A 20,436-nucleotide genomic window follows, 5' to 3' on the forward strand; every position below is an offset into this window, starting at 1 on the left:
ATTTTAGCCGAGCCCGACCTTACTCTCAACCTAAGTATGGTGTGGGTCCTCACAAATGGGCTGCAGTAACACAAGCCCTGTGCGGGACGGGGAGGAGGTATCACACAGAGAAAGAGCTCTATGGTTTCCATGGTTAGATTTCTCTCTCCCTCCTGGCTCAAGGGTTTTTGGGCTTATATGCTTTGCAGATCAATGTCAGTGAATGCTGAACTTGCCTCCTGGCCATCAAGACTCAAAACCTGGACTCCCATCGCTATTTGCTCATCATAGGGCCCGTGAGTCCAATCGGTAAAACCCTTCAAGTTCCTCTATACACCATCACTTGCTTTCATCCCTCCTCCATATGTCTGCAGTGACCCTCTGAGTTCAGGCACCCTGCTTCTTGCTGCTTCTATTATAAGAGTTTCTATTTGGTCTGTGCAAAGCCAATTGTATGCACATCTTCTAAAAACCTCTTCCTCATGTTCAGCTCTGAGAGTAAAATTCCTCTGCTCAAAAATCATCAGAGGCTCCCATGGTTAAACTTCATATTTTGGCTTTCAAAAGCCCATCCATAATTTAATGCCAACGTACAATGTTCATATCATGCTCTCTGTCTCTGTCTCAGGATAACCTATATCCCAGTTGGAAAGAGCTGCTCACTGTTTCCTGGTTTTTGAGCTTTGTGACTTTGCTCATTAACTCCCTCATCTGGAAAACCCAAATTGTGCTCACCCTCTACCTCTAGCTCCCTGTCACCCTGCCCGGTGCTGACAACCTCCCCATACCTGACTCTGTTCTCCTCTAACTCAACACCATACACAGTATTTAGTCCCTGCAGGTTCTCAATGAACAGTATTGAAGAAACAAACATTTCCTCTTTTTCTGTGCATCTCTACCTCTAAATGATGGTGTTGCCCAGAGTGTATCTCCTTCACGTCTCCCTCCTCATTTTATGCACTTCCCTGGGAGAGTTCATCAACTTCAGTCACCAGGGGTTCAGAGACCATTCACATGCCAACAGCTGTCTGGTACACACTGGTGGGTGCTCTGTCTTGAGCCCCAGATAGACATAAAATGACTTCCATCCATCTCTGTCCAGAATGCACTGTGTGGTGCCTGGGGGCGGTCCACAGCCACCTCAGGTTTGATATTTCCAAAACTGAAGTCATTTATCTTCTAAATCTGCTCCATCTAACCACTCATATCCCCTTCTGTGTTCCCTCTTCTGACTCATTGTCATCTCAGCAGAAAACATGCTGGACATGTTCTGACACCTCCTTCATCAAATGACATTTCCTATCAGACCAACCTCATAAATACCTCTTGTATCTCTCCCTTCCTTTCCATCCCCATGTTTGTACTTTGATCTTTCCTTTCTTGAACTACTGCTAGAATTTCCTACCTGGTCTTCCTGTACCCAGGGTGGCCTCTGAAGAGGACCTTTTTTTTTTTTTTTTAAGCAGGCTTCACACCCAGTGTGGAGGCCAATGTGGGGCTTGAACTCACGACTCCAAGATCAAGACCTGAGCTGAGATCAAGAACTGGATGTTTAACCGACTGAGCCACCCAGGCACCTCTCTGCAGAGGACCTTTTATTCAATAGGCTATACATGCTGATCAGAGAGAAATTAACCTGGGAGCTAATAATACTTCTTCCAAGGGGCCTAATTTTGTATTTGTAATTTTGTGTTCTTTTTCTTCACAGGACCCTTGAGCTGCATAAGCTTCAGAGTTCCCTGTCTTGATCTTCCCTTGGTTACCAAGGACTAGGAACTTTCTCAAGGCCTAAAAAATAAAATACGAGTTGAACCAAAACAAAATATTATGGGCTATAAAATTAAAAATTGCAAAATGGATATTGTCAATGGTAAGTATGTAAATTGTCTACCAAACATAACACAACTTACACTTCCATAGTTGTACAATTTTAAACTCACCAAATTTTAATTACATTTGAAACGGATTTGTGGGCTAGATTTTCTCCCTCTACAGGATTTCCTGCGTATGTGAGATGATCGTGTAGAAATCATAGCTAATCATAAAGTATTGCTCATACACACATAACTTAAAAAGCAAAAATATAAAATTTTCTTTTGAAAGTTTTTCCAGAAAAAAATGTATTTAAATGTAGAACCTAGTCACTTAGTCACGTCCACAGCATTCCCTGGAATGCTGCTCAGGAAGCTGTCTTGATATTCATCACTTCGCAGAGCAATCGATTACCTGTCTCTTTCCCATTCTACATATACAGCCAAGTCTCCTTATTTGCAGTAGCTACGTTCTATAAAGTTGCTGCGAGCATCACATTAGCAAATACTGAGCCCTTGCTCCTAGGGGAAATACTGGCTTAGGTTCCTGTGGGCCTCTGGTCACATTTTCATCAGCAGATCGATATATAAACTTGTTTTATGTACGTTTCTGTTGGAAGACACCTAATTTAATATATGTTTCTTACAAATAATTAATTACATGCAATATTTCTGTCTAATAAAACACCAGCTGAGAAGGGTTTAACAGTTTCCTGACCCTGAGTAATGTTACCATAAATTTCTTTGGCTTTTAGCCTCACAATGCTGTCCACCATTTTTTTTTTTTTTTTTTTTGCAAATCAGTCTTCACTTCATGAATTCATAAGTTCAGCTACTTTTCCATCTTTTTCATAGCTTCATCAGACATTATAGATATTACTTTAGAACTTTCCAGAGCAGAAGCACACGCATATCAGCGACGTTCCTCTTTCTTTTTCTGAAAGTACTGAATTATTGGTTCATTAACATTGAGCTCATGACCAACGCACTGTCACGCATGCCTGAAGGAAACTTATCAAACAGTTGTAGCGTCTCAGTAAGTGCATCACAGCCTTCCTGTGCTTTGAACCCCAGATAGCATTTTCAGCACCACATTTGGGGGGCATTTAAAATAGTGAACATAACCAATGACAAGCACAAAAATATGAAGACTGTGGCACTAGATAGATTGTGACAAGGAGACTTGTTTATAGCATGGCGGCTGAAACAAGGCACAACATTGCCTTGTTTGACCTGGGCTGGGGATGTGTGTCAAGCAACTCAAATCCCACCCCTATGCTGTGCTAGTCTGCAGATGACTGTAAAAGTACCATGAGAGTTTGCTGTCAAATATGGAAGCCACAAGTCAGGAAGATCGACTGTTACCTATTTGAGAACAGGCGCTATGTCCCGGTATTTCCTATCCCTAGTGCTTAGCATACAAGTGATAATAGGTGATTGTGGAATAAATAAATGAAAGGAAGAAAGCTCAAATGACCTTTCCTCTCTCAGATCATCCCTGGTGGAGTTGAACACTCTGCTTCTGGGCTCCACACTGATCCTTCTCTTCCTTTATGATACCATAGAGGTGGATGAATCCATCTACAGAGGCAGACAGATGAGCTATTCACATACGCAGTGAATGGATGCTTTTAATTTTATTTAATGTTATTTCTTTTAAAAATATTGCCTCCCTTACTAGATGGTGAAGTCCTGAAGAACACAATCTCTATCACATTTATTGATTTATTTTTAGCAGATTGAAAGTTTGGATCAGAGGACCTCTGAAACTCTCCAAATGCTAAAATTATGATTAGGAGCAAAGCAACTGAGCCATCCATCAAGAGACTTATAGGCAAATGTAATCAAACCACTTAGAAGAATTTTACATTAGCATCTCCCACAAATGGCATAGAGCTTAGTGCATGGTAAACATTCAATAAATCTTTATTAAATTGAAATGTAATTAAATCAGAGGGATGAGCGATAAGTCTTAAATCTGCAAACTGTAGCAGCTCTTGGTACTAGAACACATGGGTGTATGTATCCTTTTTCAGGATATACGGGCTGGTGGCCTGACACCCGAGCCAGGTTACTTTTCAGAGACAGACTAGTTAAAAAGTTCAAAGAGGTATGCCACTACATTTCCATCTAAGTAATTTTATTACAAGATCTCATTAAAGGAAAACAGTTTTTTTCCCTCAGCGATTTCAAAGCTTTCCTTTGAAAATAAGAGAAGAAAATAAAAAAAAGGTTTATAGCTCAAGGAGAAAATAACAAATTGTTCTGTTTGAAAAAGAAGCTAATGACGAGAAATTATAGGGAGCCAGAATTTGTGCATGGAAAGGAATAATTTATGTGACAGGAAATGATGAGTCTGTGAATGTTTAAGAAAAAAGAATACCTGTCAGAAATGGCCCCAGGTGATCAATTCCTAGGAAGGCATGGGACCAGGGGGTAGGGAATTGGGATGGATATCAGTGTTTCCAGCTTTCCTGCTGGTGCAACTCACCTGAGGCACTTGTTAAACTACATAGGTACCAGATCTCCTGCTGGCAGAAACTCAATTCAGTAGATCTGGGCTGGAAGTGGGAATTTTTATTTGTTTGTTTGTTTTAAACTAGGGATCCAGGCGAATCCTATCCTTAGGAAAGTTTGGGAAGGCCTGGGGTCTGAAGCCCTTTCAGTCCTAAGGTCCATGCAGTTCTAGTCCCAGAGGCTACTGCTTTACCCCCATAATACTTTCAGTCACACTGCGTGAGCCCCTCAAATGAATTTTTATGCCAGTAGAGACATATTAACTGATCATATAGCAAGAACCTTTCAAAACGGGTTCCTCCAACAAGGCATCACCTTAAGGTTACTAATGCTAAAATGTGATGATTCATGGGCTTAGTCACTGAGATGTACCATGTGAAATCAGGAGGATGTTCTAGGGTGACCCTGGTCACCCAAGGACATGCTGGTGGCTGCAGATTGGGTGGCAAACTTGTTCCTTTAGTGCATTACCTGGCTCAGAACAGAAATGATTTTGCCCCCATCCCCTCAAAGGACCGAGAGCTATGGTCCACCCGGTGGCCTGGGCCAATCTGCTGAGGAACTTTGTACAACTAGCCCCTTCTGAAAGGACACTGGCCTTACACTTCCGAGGATCAGAGATGGAAAGCAGGGTCTCAGAATCAAATTTTGTCTTTAGATGAGTGTTTTTTTTGTCATTAATGACAACAAATTCAATCCACCCACCAAAAAGTGGAGAATTGACCTGAGTACCTCTTCCTTATGGGGGAAAAGCAGATATGCAATCTGCTGATCTGAGAGTCACTCTGGAACCAACGGACTTTCAGGCTGGCTCGTCTGTGACCACATCACAGGGCTTGGAAGCACTACAACGTGGAATGTCTTGGCAACAGACACACTTGTTGGCACCCCCTGGGCTCAGACGTGCACCCGATCTCCTGGGGATCCTGTCTGATTCTATAGGTCTAGAGTGAGGTCTGAGGTTCTGCCTTTCTCCCAGATGATACTGTGGATCCCATGTTGAGAAGCAATGTCTTAGAGGATGCTGCGCCATCAAGAAAATCAGCAGTGGGCTGCCAGTGATAAGGGGAAGGGAGGAGAACAGCTGAGGAGTCTAGAGGAAGCATGAGAAAGGCAGAGAAAAGGAGGAGGAGGACGGAGCGGAGGCAGCTCTGTAGGCACAGAGCTGGGAGAGGATTCACCAGATGACAGCACAAGCCTGTGGGGCTATCTGTGCCTGAGCTCTCTGGTTGCACAATATAATCACCTGGGGAGCTCTAAAAATCAATGATGCCTGGGTCCCACACTCAGAAATTCTGATTTAATCGATCTGAGGTTTGGTCGGGGAATTGGGATTTTCAAAAGCTCCCCAAGTGGTTCTAATTGCATGGGGGTGGCCATCTGCTTCTCTAGCAGAATGATCTAGGGATCTAGGGATGTAGGGAGAATGATCTCAGGGGGGGCCCTGGGATAAACCCAGCCAACGTGCGGTGGGGGCTGAAGGGGGACCGCTGAAAGGGAAGTGGTAGAAGTCAAGTGCACTCTGGGTTTTATTTGTACCTCTGGGAGAACTGAATGGTGAGGAATAGAAAAAGCATAGGGTTCTTTGTGTAGATTTTATTCATAGCTCATTCAGCTTTGAGACTGTGTCCCTGAGGAGTGTGGCACACAGGCTCACCTGTGATCCTGTGAGAAGGGTCCTGTGAGGAAGACAGAGGCAGTCTTTACAAGTTCCATTAGGCCCTTGGAGAGGCTGCTCGGGGGCCCCGTTGGCTTCTGTAAAGGCAGTATAGACTAGGGCACGAGGAGAATGGGGTGGGCATGGGAGAGATCTGAGTTCTGGACGGCGTGGCCACTCTGCTCCTGGGAAGCAGAGCTGTGCCTGACTCTCTCAACAACAGACTGAAATTACAGACTAAAATATCAGCTTCTGGGTTTTTACCAGATTCTGACTTACTGAGTCTGGAATGGGACCTGGGCAGCGGCATCTGTGAAGCCCCCTAGGTGACACTAGCGTGCAGTTGGGGCCTGGGCCGCAGCTTCTTGCTCTGAGCCCCCTGGAGCCATGTCTCGTGCTCCAGCCCTGCCCACTCCTCCTTTGCTGCAGACTCAAGAGAATGTGACAGAATGGTCCTCCTTGCCAGGCATATTCGTTTTCTCTTTCCGCTGTAACAAATGGCTATAAACCTAGGGGCTTAAACGCTCAGTAGGTTACGGTTCTGGAGGTCAGAAGTCTGACACGGGTCTCCCTGGCAGGGCTGCGTTCCCTTCCGGAGGCTTGGGGGCAGGGGTGGGGTGGGTCCATCTCTTTGTCTTTTCTATCTTCTAGAGGCCACTTGCATTCCTTACTCGTGGCCCCTTTCCTCCATCTTCAAAGTCAACACTCACACCTCTGACCATCTTTCCATAGGCATATGTTCCTCTGACTGATAACAGCTGGGGAAGATTCTCTGCTTTAAGGCCTCATGTGATTAGATTGGGGCACTGGATAATCCAGGATAATCTCCCCATCTCAGGGTCCTTAACTTTAATCACATCTGCAAAGTCCCTTTTGCCCTGTGAGGTAACATAATTATAGGTTCCAGGGATTTGGATGTGGACGAGTTTGGGGGCCACTGTTCTGCCTGCCACACCAGGCCTGACACTGGTTCTTCCCTCTGCTCTGACTGTCCCGTGCACGGGGGGCTCAGCTGATCCACGGGAGTCTCTGGGCATCCTTTCTTTGCGGGGGGGAGGGGCAGGGAAGGAGGGAGGGGAGCCGCTGAGTGTACGACTGAGGGTCTTCAGTCCAGGGCTGATAGGTAAGAAGGGTAAGAAAGTACAGCCCTCTTTCTGCCATACTGGACGACTGGTACAGAGCAATGAGCAGAGAAAAGTCTTATTTCATTTTGAAATGAAGAAAAGCCAACATGTGGCTTTGTTCTGTAACTGTTTTCGAATGTTGATATCCTAGGGTTGATTACAGAGTTCAGAAGCACAGGTGCAATTCTGTTCCATTTGTACCGAAACTGGGGGCTAAAACAAAATCACGTCGAAGGTCGGGGGGCACGAGGCACACGCGGATCCAGGCTGCAGTGAAAACACCAGTGTGTTGGTTTCCTTCGTTCTGCCGGCTCGAGTTCACCTACTAGCCACTTGCTCCGGCTGTCCTTGGTTTAGCCCTTCTGTGTGCCTGTTGGTATTAAGTGCAGTCACGAGCCTGTTGGCTGTGCACTTCTAAACCAGAGCTCAGCTGCAAAACAAGGGCTTGGTCCTGGGCTTTTTGCTCAAGCACAGCGTTTCAGTCTTCAGCTTGGTGGAGAGCTTCAATCATCAGAAGCTTTCTCGGCAGATGAGCAAAATCTTTGCTTTGAAGTCAATTTTGGTTGACATTGTAGGGATTAACCCAAGATTTAATACCTGCCCTCTCCCCAGTGGTCATGCATTTAGCTGTGTGCTCTTGGGCAAGTCACTCAACCTCTCTGAGGGCAGCACCGCCTCTCTTACAGCAGGCGTGTGATGATTGGGGAATGAACTCTGTGGTTGCCGGAAGGCTGGTGCGGTTGGGGGTTAGAGGCTTCTTCATGTGCAGGGAGGGGGGACGTGGGAGCATGCTGGTACCACAGTGGTTGAGGCCTCCCCTGGTCTGGATCAGGAGCAGAAGCCCAGGAAGTGCAAGGTGAAGGTGCGGAGGAGCAGAGACCGCGAGCCCGCTGCTCGGCTGAATGGGGAATCGAGGGGACAGAGAGACGCAGAGAGGCAAAGAGGGAAGGACCAACCACTTGTCAGTCCCGTGACATCAACCCCCCTTCCCTTGGGCTACCTAGACTGATTTTCCGTTTCTTGCACCCAAAAAGATCTTTGTGTAGGATGCTTGGGAATCAGGATTCGGAATGAGCACTGCATCCTGTAAATCAGATCATTTTTAATACTTCTGGTATTTTTATCTCATATTTGCCTTTTGTTTCCTGTTAATAGTATGAGTCTCTTAAATTCTAAATTTAAAAGTCTAAATCTAGACGTGAAAGTCTAAATTCTGACGCAGCCCTCCTAAGGAAACGCGGGGAAGGAATCTTCTGAGCCTGGCACGTATGAGCAGAGTTTCCAGATTTCAGGGACTCCTGCCTGGCCAGCTTCTTCCCAGCCCACACCTCTCCTCAGAGTGCTCATTGTTGGTAGGCTGGGCACTTCCTGTAGAGCCTCATTTCCTCTCTATAACATGCGGGACTTTCTATGGCCCCAAGGCTCTGTGATCCTGAGAAAGCAAGGCGATCCCAGTGATCCTAAGGTGGGCACTGGAATCCACTGAGGACCCAAGACTCCAGGAGAGGGATCAGATACCAAATCAGCCAAGCACTGGCCCTTCCTGCTTTTCATCTTCCAGAAACACAGGCCCCACATCTGCCTCTACTTCTGCTTCCTCCCCTTTCCTGCCCCACTCCCTCCCTCTAGATGCACTAAGACCTTTTGGTAAAGAAAGGATTGAAGGGAGCCCCCTCAGGAAGGAAGCCAGGGGGCTGAAATCAGAAGCAATTTCAGCTGGGCACACGGATTTCCCTTCCACCTCACACACACTTCTTATACCGCCCTCCAATTTATTGTGTTCCCCACATTCCACTGAAGGACGCATCACCTCCGTGCAACACATCATGTCATTACTGACTACGCCACCTAACTGGAACCAAGGCTGGAAGGAAGGGAGAGGCGGCTCGTTTAGTCTGTTAGCCCAACCTTCATTTATTGGGTGTCTTCCGAGTACAGAGCCAGTCACTGAATCACAGGACGTCAGGGCTGGTGGCGCCCTAATAAATCATCCCGTCCACCCCCAGGACTTCACAGATGGCAGCACTCACACGGAGAGGTTAAAGCACCTGCTTAAGGTCACACAGCAGAGCTCAGGCCAGAATTCGAGACATCCTGTCACCAGTTCGTTGTGCTTTCTAACCCACCCTATGACTGAAGGAAGGTGCAGATGATTGATTCGCTTCTATGAGTACATAAAGTGAAGGAAAACATGCAATTTCTCTTAAGAGCTCCAAATTAATAAGGACCCAGGATACAGAAAAAGATGAATAGCAAAGGCATTTTTAGAAAGCGAAATTGGAAAGCATGGAGGTAACTCTTCTTCTGCAAATGGTGATCACATTGGGAAAACGTGGGGGGAAATAGTTTTCTGGGGGGAAGGAGCCTTTATTGAATTGGTTTTCCCTCCCTGCTACATTTGCTCGTTCATCCGCCTTCCCACTGGCACACAACACTATTCTTCCGCCCATTTTTCTTCCCCCTGACATATTTATTACCTTATTTTCATATTATACTATAACCCTTGGTATACACAGCTTTTAAAGCAGCTATTTTTAATGCAAGATGACGCGCCAAGCTTTGAACCCCCCAATAAAATTGACCGGGGACATCTGGCACTAAAATGCTTACACTTCCTCCCTAGAGAAGCCTGTTCTCCGTTTGCTATCTTTAAAAAGTAACGTAGGAATGAAAATAGGTTGACATTTCGAAAACAAAACAATGACCAAAAAAATCTCATTTTTCTATTTCAAGTTAAAGTCTTCAAGATAGATCCTTTGAGAGTTGACATTTGACGCAATTGGTTATTTTCATATATTTGACTCTGACTATATACAAGGGCCAGGTAGCTCATCTACTAATTTTTCTTCAGAGGAATACAAGATAGTACTAAACGTGTCATTGGAATTCAATGTTAAAGGTACAAATGCTATAAATTTATGAAAACAAAGGATTTGTGATTATTTCTTTTGACAATTGAAAAATAAATATTCTAGGGTCTTTGAGATAACAGCCTTGATTAAAATACAGCTCCTGGAGACCCTTGGGGAATTCCAAAGGATCTGGAGACCCTCTGGTTGTCAGGTACACATGTTTTTACTTTTTAGGTGCAGAGAAATTAAGTCGTGACTGAAGCTTCTGAGCTACAGGCACAGAGGTCTGTGTTAGTTTCCGCTGCTAAGGTTAAGCTGTGGGTCTGCGGGGAAGAAGGGGTCATCTTGTGTCTGAGAGTCCTTTGTGGAAAGGGAGATAACTATCCTGCCCTTAATGGTTTCTGGTCAAAAGTCCATCTATTATTTGAGATTTGTGCTTGTTTGCTCTTCTGATCGTTTGCTTATTACCTGTCAATATCTGTATATCTGCTTCAGGGAGAAGTAGGTTTCTCGTATTATAATGAAATAAGATGGGCTTATTATCCCAAAGAAGCGAAAGGGGTTGAGATTGGATGTCAGTATGAATGCTCGATTTCTACCCCAGCTAAAATAATAGAACGGAATGGGGACAGGCACCTGGTGCTCAGCTGACTGACAGAGACCACTCCCCTCCCCGCCCATTCTTCCCCATTGCCTGGTGAGCTCTTCTGGTACCAGTGCAGAGGCCTAAGGTCATATGGAGAAAAGAGGAAGGTCAACCTAGAGCACCATATCTTCTGGGCATCTTACCTGTCGGTGTGCAGGAGTGAGCACATGGTACGGTCCACCTTCCTCATCTACAGATGACAAAACTGAGGACGAGAGAGAGGCGAAGGCCTAGCCTGAGGCCACGTGCTTGTGGGCAGAGCGAACACTGGATTCCAGCTCTCCTCATTCCCAGATAAATATCCTCTCTACCAATCGGAAGTGCAAATGCCATTTACTTCCAAATGTTCATTAACCCGTGCTTCCCTTCTGGAAGAATCAGATTTCTTAAATGGCACCTGAATTGCTTCAGTTTCTTTCACTTACATTTGTATTTAGGGAAGACATGAATTTATGCTCTAGGATGCGTTGGTATTATTTGTGGCACAAGATTAAGTATGCGACGCCACTTGGTTTCACAGCACTTACCCATACTGAACGATGCCCATCAGTGGACCGGCAGGGCCAATGTCAAGAGCTTGGGCAACATCAGCCAGGAACTGCTTTTGGATTCGGAACCGACGTTTGCCAATGCTTGAGCTCCCGTCAATTACAAATGCCAAGTCAATTTTGCAATCTGAGGAATGGAAAAGGGGTCTGTTATTCTGATGATCTCTCATTGCATTAACCTGGGCATTCTCCCCCTCCCTCTTTCCCACCAGACCCCTCCCCCCACCCCCCACCCCCACCCGAGAATCCAATGAAAAGAAAATAAAAAGAAGTAGCAAGATGCAGAGTATATTCACTTATTTATATTCCTGACAGATTTTCACTGGGCCCCAAGGTCCGGGACACTTGGACTAGTACTTATTTCTGTAAATGTTTTAGAATTCTCTGCCTCAGCCACACTGATAGACTTCAGGAGCAATGACCTCCCATTCAAGTTTGGGGAAATCCTGAGGATGGTTTCCTCGGCTCAGACCACATAGGTTCAGACCCCTAGATGTAGAATTCACGAAGCCTGAGTCTCAGGAGCTTGTGCTCTCTAACTCTCATCTTAATTTTGTAGAATTATGTGTTGGGTCTTTATAAAGGCAAGAAAAAATCAGCAAGGCCAGTCCGGAGGGGAGGGCAGGAATGGTAGAATGAGAAATTAATACCAATCTTCTCGTCATGTCCCTGGGTAAGGCAACCATAGAATTAACCATAGAATTATCTACATCTATCAGTACTTGTTTGTAGCAGTCTTTGAATTTTTCCCTTTCTTTTAGTTGTGATAAAGACTGGGACATTTTTCTGGCTAGGATCCCTGGACTTCCATGAATATATGGAGGTTATGTTGGAGGTGGGGGGCGAAGAGCTATTCTCGGCCTCTCAAATGCTGTAGAAATAGGTGGAAAGCCACATAGGCTAATAGTGTCTTCTTTGCTCTCGACTGAAATTGCATCACCTTAGTATGATAAAACTGATTATTCAAATCTGATCAGAAGTTCTTAGACGGGGAGGGGTGCCTGGCTGGCTTAGCTGGTTAAACGTCTGACTTCATCAGCTCAGGTCACGATCTCATGGTTTGTGGGTTCAAGCCCCACGTCAGGCTTTGCACTGACATCTCAGAGCCTGGAGCCTGCTTCGGATTCTGTGTGTGTGTCTCTCTCTCTGCCCATCCCCTGCTAGCGCTCTCTTTCTCTCTCAAAAATAAAGAAACATTTAAAAAAATGGGGCATGAATTGTTTAACAACTGCAATTTGGGAGACAAAAATATTTCAAAGCCAGTTCCACGTGGAAAAAAAGAGAGGGGGACAGTAAAATTGGGAATTTCTGGGCTGGAGCATCCATGAGGACACAAGGACCAGTGATGCCCTTTGTGCTTGGTGGTCACAGCTGCCTGAACAGCCTGGATCTCTTTAAGCTGCCATAGGAAAGCCCATGAGGCCACTCTCAGCCTTCTCTTCTCTCCAATGCATGTTGTATTGCTTCCATGCGACTGGGGTCTTCCCTTCCCCAGAAGGAGGTCGGTGGGCAGGGAGGGATATCTATCTACCTATCAATCAATCAAAAAAATATATATACACACACACACACACACACACATATATATGTATGTATATATATATATATATAATGAGAACAAGAAATGGACATGAATTGACACAGTTTTAAGCAGATGTGATGAGAAATATTTATTAAAGAGTGATACTACGGAATTGGCAGATTAAGGGAAAAAAGTTATATCTGAGAACGTGCTTCATTATCTTGCACTGGTGCATGGCAATGAAAGCGAGGGGAGAAATAGGCGATGACAGCGACCTCTCTGGACCTGGCTGACTCTGCTCCATCTGGAATCAGTGCCTTGGCTCATTACTGGATCTTGCAAACTTTTACTTCCTGTCTGCCTGGACATTCAGTGCTGGCCAACTCTTCTTTTTCTGCTGGCTTCTCCTGTCCTTTGCTGCCCCTAAACTGCCTATACCCAAGCATGATCCTTGAGATGAAGATTACAGGAATCAAAGAAAATCAAGAAGTGAAGCTTAAAGATGTCACAGAAGCCTGGGAAAAAGCAGAAGAGAAGCAGAACAGTTCTAGGGCTACTGATGTACCCCACACAGGGCCAGCCCATTCTTTCCTATGTCCGAGCTTGCAATGAGAATTGTTGCCAGCAGGTGGCAGTGGTGTTCTTCAGGGCTTGCCGCTCACCAGGCAGGCACCTGTGGTTTGCTAGAAATGAGGACTCCCAGGCTCCACCCAGATCTACAGAATCAGATCCCCGTTTCAGCAAGAACTCCAGGTGACCTGTGTGCACATTAAAGTTTGAGAAGCACTCCTGAACAGGGCTTTTTCTTCTAGATGTCAGTAGATTAGTTCAATATGCCTTTTAAAATGAAAACTCTTTTTTTTAATAACTTAATTAGAATAAGTCCCCGAAGTGACTTTCTTTCTTTTAAAAGAATGTTTATTTTTGAGCCTGGGAGGGACACAGAGGATCCTAAGTAGGCTCCTCGAAGACAGCAAGGAGCCTGATGCAGGGCTTGAACTCAGGAACCGGGAGGTCATGACCTGAGCCGAGATTGGACGCTTAACCGACTGAGCCACCCAGGCACTCCAAAGGCGGTTTTCTTTTTAAATAAATAAAGCCCACGGGGGGCGTGGCTGGCTCCGTTTGTAGAACTTTGACTCTTGATCTCAGGGTCATGAGTTCAAGTCCCATGTTGGGTGTGGAGCTTAAATAAAGCAATGAGCCTCTTCTTCATGGACAATTTTTTCTCATTTCTTACAACTTGAACCTCGTTCAGGATTCAAGTGTTCACTTCATAGCTAGGCTTTAAAGAAGTTGAGATGCTCTCTATTTGCTTAGGTCTCTTTACTACTACCTGATGGCTGACACTGGAATCACCTGTGCTCCCCATTGCCCAGAATGCTTTAATGATCTGGCTTTCAGCTCTGCGCATGTGCTCACTGAGACACAGCGGCTTTCTCGTACTGAGAGGAAAACATGCCGATATGAAAATGGCATCTCTACTATAGGACAGAACTGAGTTACTAAATGTCCAGCATGAACAATTTATTACGGTCACAGAGGGCAGAGGTTGGAAGACGAGGAAGAAAAGGTAAGACACAGTGTCTACGGGAATCAATCTACCAATAATTTTCTTAATTGCTTTGGTTTTCTCCAACATGATACAATTTTTATAGATTAATGCTTTGTGTTGTCTCATACATTAGGCCAGTGCTTCTTAACCCTGGATATATATCAGAGTCGCTTATGCAGCTTCAACAAATAAGAATGCCTGGGAATCTCTCCGGGCTGTGCTTCTTAAGGTTTGATGTGCAAAGAAATCACTTGACTCAGTAGGTCTGGGGTAGAGCGTGGGATTCTGCCCTCCTACCAGGCCTCCAGGTGATGCTGATGTGGCCAGACCATACACTGAGTAGCAAGATCTAGGGTGAGTGGGATTCAGTAGGTATGAGCAGGAACTGGACATCTTGAGTCTTCAGGTGATTCTCACACACAGCTGGGTTGGGACTCACAGCCCCCTGGTAGCTGACTTGCAGCGACTTTCTAGGGGAATCTGCGGGTGCTCCCTTGGGCCTGTAGCACTCACCTGCATCTCGGTTTTCCTCTTTTCCCCCCAACCCCGCCTGGATCCCTCCTGTCTGGTATCCTCAGGTGGCTTCTCCACCTATTTAGTGCTGAAGTTCTTCAAGTTTTTTCACTTTTTAAAAATGTATTTATTTATTTATTTTGAGAGAGAGTGGGGGAGGGGCAGAGAGAGAGAGAGAAAGAGAGAGAATTCCAAGCAGGCTCCACTGTGTCAGCACAGAGCCCAACACAGGGCTCAATCTTGCAAACCATGAGATCATGACTGGAGCCGAACTCGAGAGTCGTATGCTTAACTGACTAAGGCTCCCAGGCACCCCGGAAGTTCTTCACGATTAAGCCCTCTGGTTTCCCTAGGTCACCTTTCCTGTTCTCATGACCTTGGTTTTAAACCCCAGCTCATCATCTTCCAACTCTGAATTCCCAGGGGGCTCCTCCTTCTCAAGTCAGATCTGGGGAGTCAGGCACCTACTGGACCGAATGTCTTTCAGAAGATGGAAGACAGAAACCATCTCCCTGCCCTACCCCTGTGGACCTCATGGCAGTACCATTATCCCAGCTGCTTCTTCTCTCATACCTCCCCCTCCAAGCCTCTAGATTCTTCCTCTCTGTTTCCTGTTTCTCTCCATTTCCAGTTCCAGCTCGGAGCTCTGTCTGCCCTCATGCCCAGTAAGCCCCTGGTCCTGCTGGCAAGCCAGTCTCCTCCTCTACCCCCCTCCTTTGTCTCCCTTTTCCATCCCACCCTGTTGCCATAGTGATGTTTAAAAAATCCGATCCTCTCCCCTTCGTGTACACAGTTTAAATCCTCCATAAGCTTCCCTTTCCCCTTAGAACAAAGTGACAGAAGAGAGGAGATCAATAGATCCAGGGTGGGAAAGAGGTGGGTTTGGGTGGGAGTAAGCGGGGAGAGAGGGAAGCAGATTGGATGTCACGGCCACTATGGGTTTCTAGTTGTCAGTTAACTTACTTGGATCTCCCTGGGATAGCGGCTCCAAAGCCTGTGTGCTTAATTCTTCTTTTGGAACAAATCCTGGAAAGAGCAGTAAAACTTTTGGTGACTTACAAGAACAGGAAGCATCTGGCCTTACCCCAGGGATGGGGACATAATGGGTATTCACACCCAGCTGCAGGGCGAGGGGCTTGGCTACAGGCTGACTGTGTTCTTCTCCACACCACCCCCACCTTGAGAGAGAAGACTGAATTACTGACAGGCTACAAAAGACATGGCAGCTTATGGGTGCTCAGGGGTCTGAAGTCAGAAGACTTGAGTTCTGTTCCCTACTGCCTGTTAACTGAGTCTGTCTGAGCCGTAGTTTCCTTACCTGCAAGCAGTAAGCACTTTGCCAGTGTGAATTATCCCTCTGTAAAACTCTGAAAATCTCAAGGTCAGGGCATGTGTCTTACCCATCGTATAAACCTTCATGGTGCCTATCACCATAGGTCCTCGGTCAACATTTGGTGACTGAGTCAATGCACAAAGATGGGTGAGACACATGGCCAGTCTAACGGGGGGGTGGGGGGCAGATGTAAGCTGCAGGGCAGGAGATAAGATACCAGCAACTCCAACAAGTGAGAGGGTCTAGAACGCAACCCCTCCCCTCCACAGGCTGAGATTAGAGGGGAAGCTACAAAAGGGTTTTGTCCTTTTAGTGTGTGTGTGTGTGTGTGTGTGTGTGTGTGTGTGTTGAATTTCAGCCTTGGGAATTTGCTTTAGAGCCATTTACATGGAAGCCAAGTTCACACATGTATCATTTAAGGGAATAAAGACCATCAGTAAGATGGCCTGGGAAGTTGGTCTTCCTATTTTCAGCATGCCTGGAGTGTGGGGTGCCCTCCCAGAGGCTCTGTCAGAGGAGGGAAGTGCGGGGGGCTCTGCTCTTGGCTGTGGTGAGCTTTCTCCAGGCTTGTTAGTTTTTCCAATTTGCCAAGCACATGATTTCATCTTTCCATGAAAGGTCAGTCTGCTCATCCCACTTCCTCACATCATTTTGAAAATTCGCTTTGGGTGTCTAATGGCATTTCTCAGCCAGGAGCCTCTCAGGGAAACTGTCCAAGGCTCCAGGTTGGAGGGAGGGGGGAAGAAACGTGAGGCCAGAGGCCTCTCCTCCACCCCGTCATTCCCTACCAGTAAAATCTACCCTCAGACCGAGAGCCAGAAGGCTGTGTTTGCTGTTGGAGTTTCAGACCCTTAATTCAGTAAACAGTAAACAGCGAGCAACACTCATTCATGTCACAGGCCAAGCTGAATACCACTTTGCAAAGAAGGACAGGGCAATAGAAGGAAGTCAGAGTGTGCTTCGAGATGGAGTGAGCCTCTAAACCTAATTTTGGGGTGAGGAACTCACTCCCTTGTACATTCGGGTCTTCATGACTCTCACTTCCCTTTTGTTATCCGGTGGACAACAGTGGCCTCTGTGCCACCAGCTGGATTATCAGACTCTCGTGATTCTGTAATCCTATGTCTCCATCTAGTCGTGGCCAGGAGGTTGGGCTGTATAATTACCTGCATCTAAAAGGACCGATCCAGGTTTCCACAAGTCCATTTCCCCTGATTTTCAAAATTAAAAAGAAGCAAACTTGTTATTTAGGTGAAACCAGCAGAAACTTTCAAGTGAACTGCCCGGATGATAACATTTTCCACTTGTGGCAGAGAGTTCAATAAAAGAACACGGGACCAGACGTTAGGAGGAGACCACCTAAAACCTACAGCGTTTTTTCTCCTGGGAAGCTCTGAAAACCAAAGACAAACACATCTTTGCCCTTTCCTTTCTTTTACTGTGCACCAAGAATCATGGACTGTAAAAATCCCGGGATTCAAGGGGACCTAAAAGCTCGTCCAATCCAGACCAACCTCCCCAGCATGCTTCCACAACATCACTACCAAGTGAGTGGATGGCTGGTGCTTGGATACCGCCAGAGACAGGGAACTCATTACATACCCAACCAAGACAGTACATTTCTTCTCGGACCATTGAGACTGTTAGAAAATTTTTCATCGTATTGATCGGAAATCTTAATCCATCCCTCCATCCACACTTATTAAGCGCCCAGCATATATCCAATATCATTTCAGGTACATTTGACTCACCCATCTATTTTATGTTCTCTTCCTTAGAACCACACAGAACAAATCTGGCCCCGTCAGGGAGTGGGCAGTCCACTCATTTCCTGGGGCTCGGCTGCTCATTGTGTGCCTCATGCAGAATAAAGCAGTCACCGGGCATTTCTATGTGCAGTAAAATGTTTAATGCCCCACTATAAACTGGGGTTGATAAGGTGGAAAGGGTGGTCGGGAAGGGAGGGGGATTCTTACCCAATAGTCCCTGACGTCTCTTGGAGAATCATGGCCAGGAGGGGCTCAGAGGCAGCACAAACGTGTTATGAAGCCTCATAAGGACACCAAAATAGCTGTTTCTCTTCCTCTGTCCCTTCCTTCTGCCCCCACCTCCCCAGCTCAGAAAGCGTAATCAGCCCATCAGCTTTGCGGCAGGCCGAAATGAGTAACACACCCAAAAGAAGTGATGTTTTCCTTCATAGGATGAAGGTGCCCGGCTATTTTGAAAGGCCGTCTGCGTTCGTGTACATTCTGATTTAGTGGTGAGAACTGAATTTAATCTGGCTCAGCCATTAACCAGGCGTACACCTTAAACGAGTCTCCTACCCTCTGTGAACCTTAATTTCTCTGCGAATCACATTAGCAGGTTGGGTGAGATGATCTCCCTGTTCAAATATTTATGACTTAGAAGTTTAAACGGTCGGCTCGCCTCATTTCTCTATCGCCACCTACTGGTAAACACACGCACTTCACCCTTTCCTTGAAGAACGAGTCTGGTAGCATCTCAGTTTTTGCCCAAGGCTTTCAGCACCCTTGACTGCTACAACGAATTAGAATTCTGGGCATACTTTAGCAAGAGAGAAACAGTTCCCTGACAGCAGGGAACCAAGCCCTTCCTCCTGTCCTGGGAGCCTGTCTTTCTGTTGGTGCCACTTATATTTGTTTGGGACAAGTATGAACCAAATCACTTATCCAAAAGCCGGAGGCTGAAAAATATTTGGACAGCTGAGACTTGGTGTTTTTTGGACTTGGTGGTGATGGGAAGGAAGTCTGTGAGAACACTGACATTCTGGTGTTGAAGAGTAACCAGGTGATGTGAGGATAAAAGGCACTGGAAGACCCATCCTCTGTCTACCCAACCTTGGCCGGGGGGTTGGGGGACTTGCCTACCTTCTCTGACCTCAAGTTTTCTCCTGTGTAAAGCTGAGGTCATGAACACCTGCCTTGACCTGCTTCCCACAGAGGTTAATGCGTACAAAATCACATCGCAAAGAGTAAGCCAGTCTTAAAAAACAAGGACTTATTTTTTGGGACGATACTCGCTTGGTCATCTCATAGATACAGTCAGCGTCTAAGAGAAGAACTGGCTCTGAAGGATTTCCGTGGAAAAAATGTAGATCCGTTAACGTTTACTGAGAGCGCACTTGGCGGCAGGCACTGGCCAAGCACTTTGCAAGTTTAAGTCACAACGGCCCCGTGAGTTGGGTTACGGCTGCGACCTCACGTTACGGGTGAGGAAGCTGAGGCACAGGGAGAGGTCGAGCTGAACTTCGAGCTCAGGCTCCAGAGCCTGCACTTAATCACCCCCTGTTCATCACACGTGAGAAGTCACTGTCACGCTGGCATCTCAGGGTCATCTTACGCCACTGAAGGACACACTACCTGGCACACTCCCCGTGACTCACGCTAAATGTGGGGGGACCCCCATATCCCTGCTCTGAGACCCTGGTGATGACCTCTGCACTGGTGACAGCTTCCGTTCCCTGCACATCTGGAGGTGACCAGCACAGGACCCAAGCGGGAGCTGTAAGACACGGCCCTTAGGGCTGTAAAGTTTTATGGGGCAGAAGCACAGTTGGCCCTTCGCCCCCCCACCGGGTTCTCCCCAGAGAATCCCCTGGAGTGTGAGTGTTAGGAGGTGGTGGTCTGAGAGGCAGCAGGCCTCCGGAGCTGGGGCACCCCCGTACCCTCCTTCCCTTGGCCCGGCTCCCTGCCTGGAGCCGCACGGTCCCCGTGGACAGCTCCCTCTTGCTGTAGTGAAACGGCAGGCACTCGCAGAGCCGCTGGCTGGGCCAGCGAGAGCACAAGGGCTATCAGAGCAGGCTGAGGACAGTCCAAGGCTCTAGGCACTTGATCTGTCACCGACACATCCACAATGCTGGGTTTACAGACGGGTTGCCCTCCCAGCTTGGTGTGGGGTATTGGTTTGGGACCTGGCAGCCTTTTCGCGCGCAGACAACATTAATTCCATGGTTGGGTTTCCAGGCAGGTGAAGCCTATTGGGTTGAACATGGTAGCCTGAAGCTGGACAGCAGAAGCAGAATGGTTCTGAGGCAAAGTCACCGAGTTCTAACTGAAATCATCAGAAGCACCCTCCTTCCCCTGGAAATACAGCTGGCCATGCTAGCAAGGTGGCTCCTGCCCCCACTCAGAGGGTGCTGGAAGGAGGGGCAGGGACTGGCAGTGGAGGCCAGAGGCGGCAGTGGCCTTACGGATGACTCTGAAGGACCGGGGTGTGGGGCCTTCTACCTGTGGAGGCAGAATTCCAGAACCTGAAAATATCTTAGTTGTCTTTGTAGTCCTAATGCAAAGCACAGTGTCTGACATCTAGCATGCTCAGGAAATAGACTTTCTTTTAATTAAAGAACAGTTCCTCTGCAG

The 20,436-nt window shown here is 46.7% G+C and overlaps 1 protein-coding gene across 3 annotated transcripts in view; it reads right to left on the reverse strand.

The window, feature by feature from the left end:
- Positions 1-20,436, reverse strand: part of VIT (vitrin) — a 109,854-nt gene that overhangs the window by 18,811 nt on the left and 70,607 nt on the right. For 2 of the 3 annotated variants that reach the window (XM_042982175.1, XM_007082426.2), the window contains exons 9-11: positions 17,224-17,268; positions 15,688-15,750; positions 11,114-11,261 (exon numbers count right to left, since the gene is read on the reverse strand). In XM_042982175.1, the coding sequence (XP_042838109.1) occupies positions 11,114-11,261; positions 15,688-15,750; positions 17,224-17,268 (256 nt within the window). The remainder of the gene's footprint in view (positions 1-11,113; positions 11,262-15,687; positions 15,751-17,223; positions 17,269-20,436) is intronic. The other variant, XM_042982176.1, reaches the window with a different exon arrangement.

Source organism: Panthera tigris, chromosome A3, assembly GCF_018350195.1.
Source record: "Panthera tigris isolate Pti1 chromosome A3, P.tigris_Pti1_mat1.1, whole genome shotgun sequence".
NCBI lineage: Eukaryota > Metazoa > Chordata > Mammalia > Carnivora > Felidae > Panthera > Panthera tigris.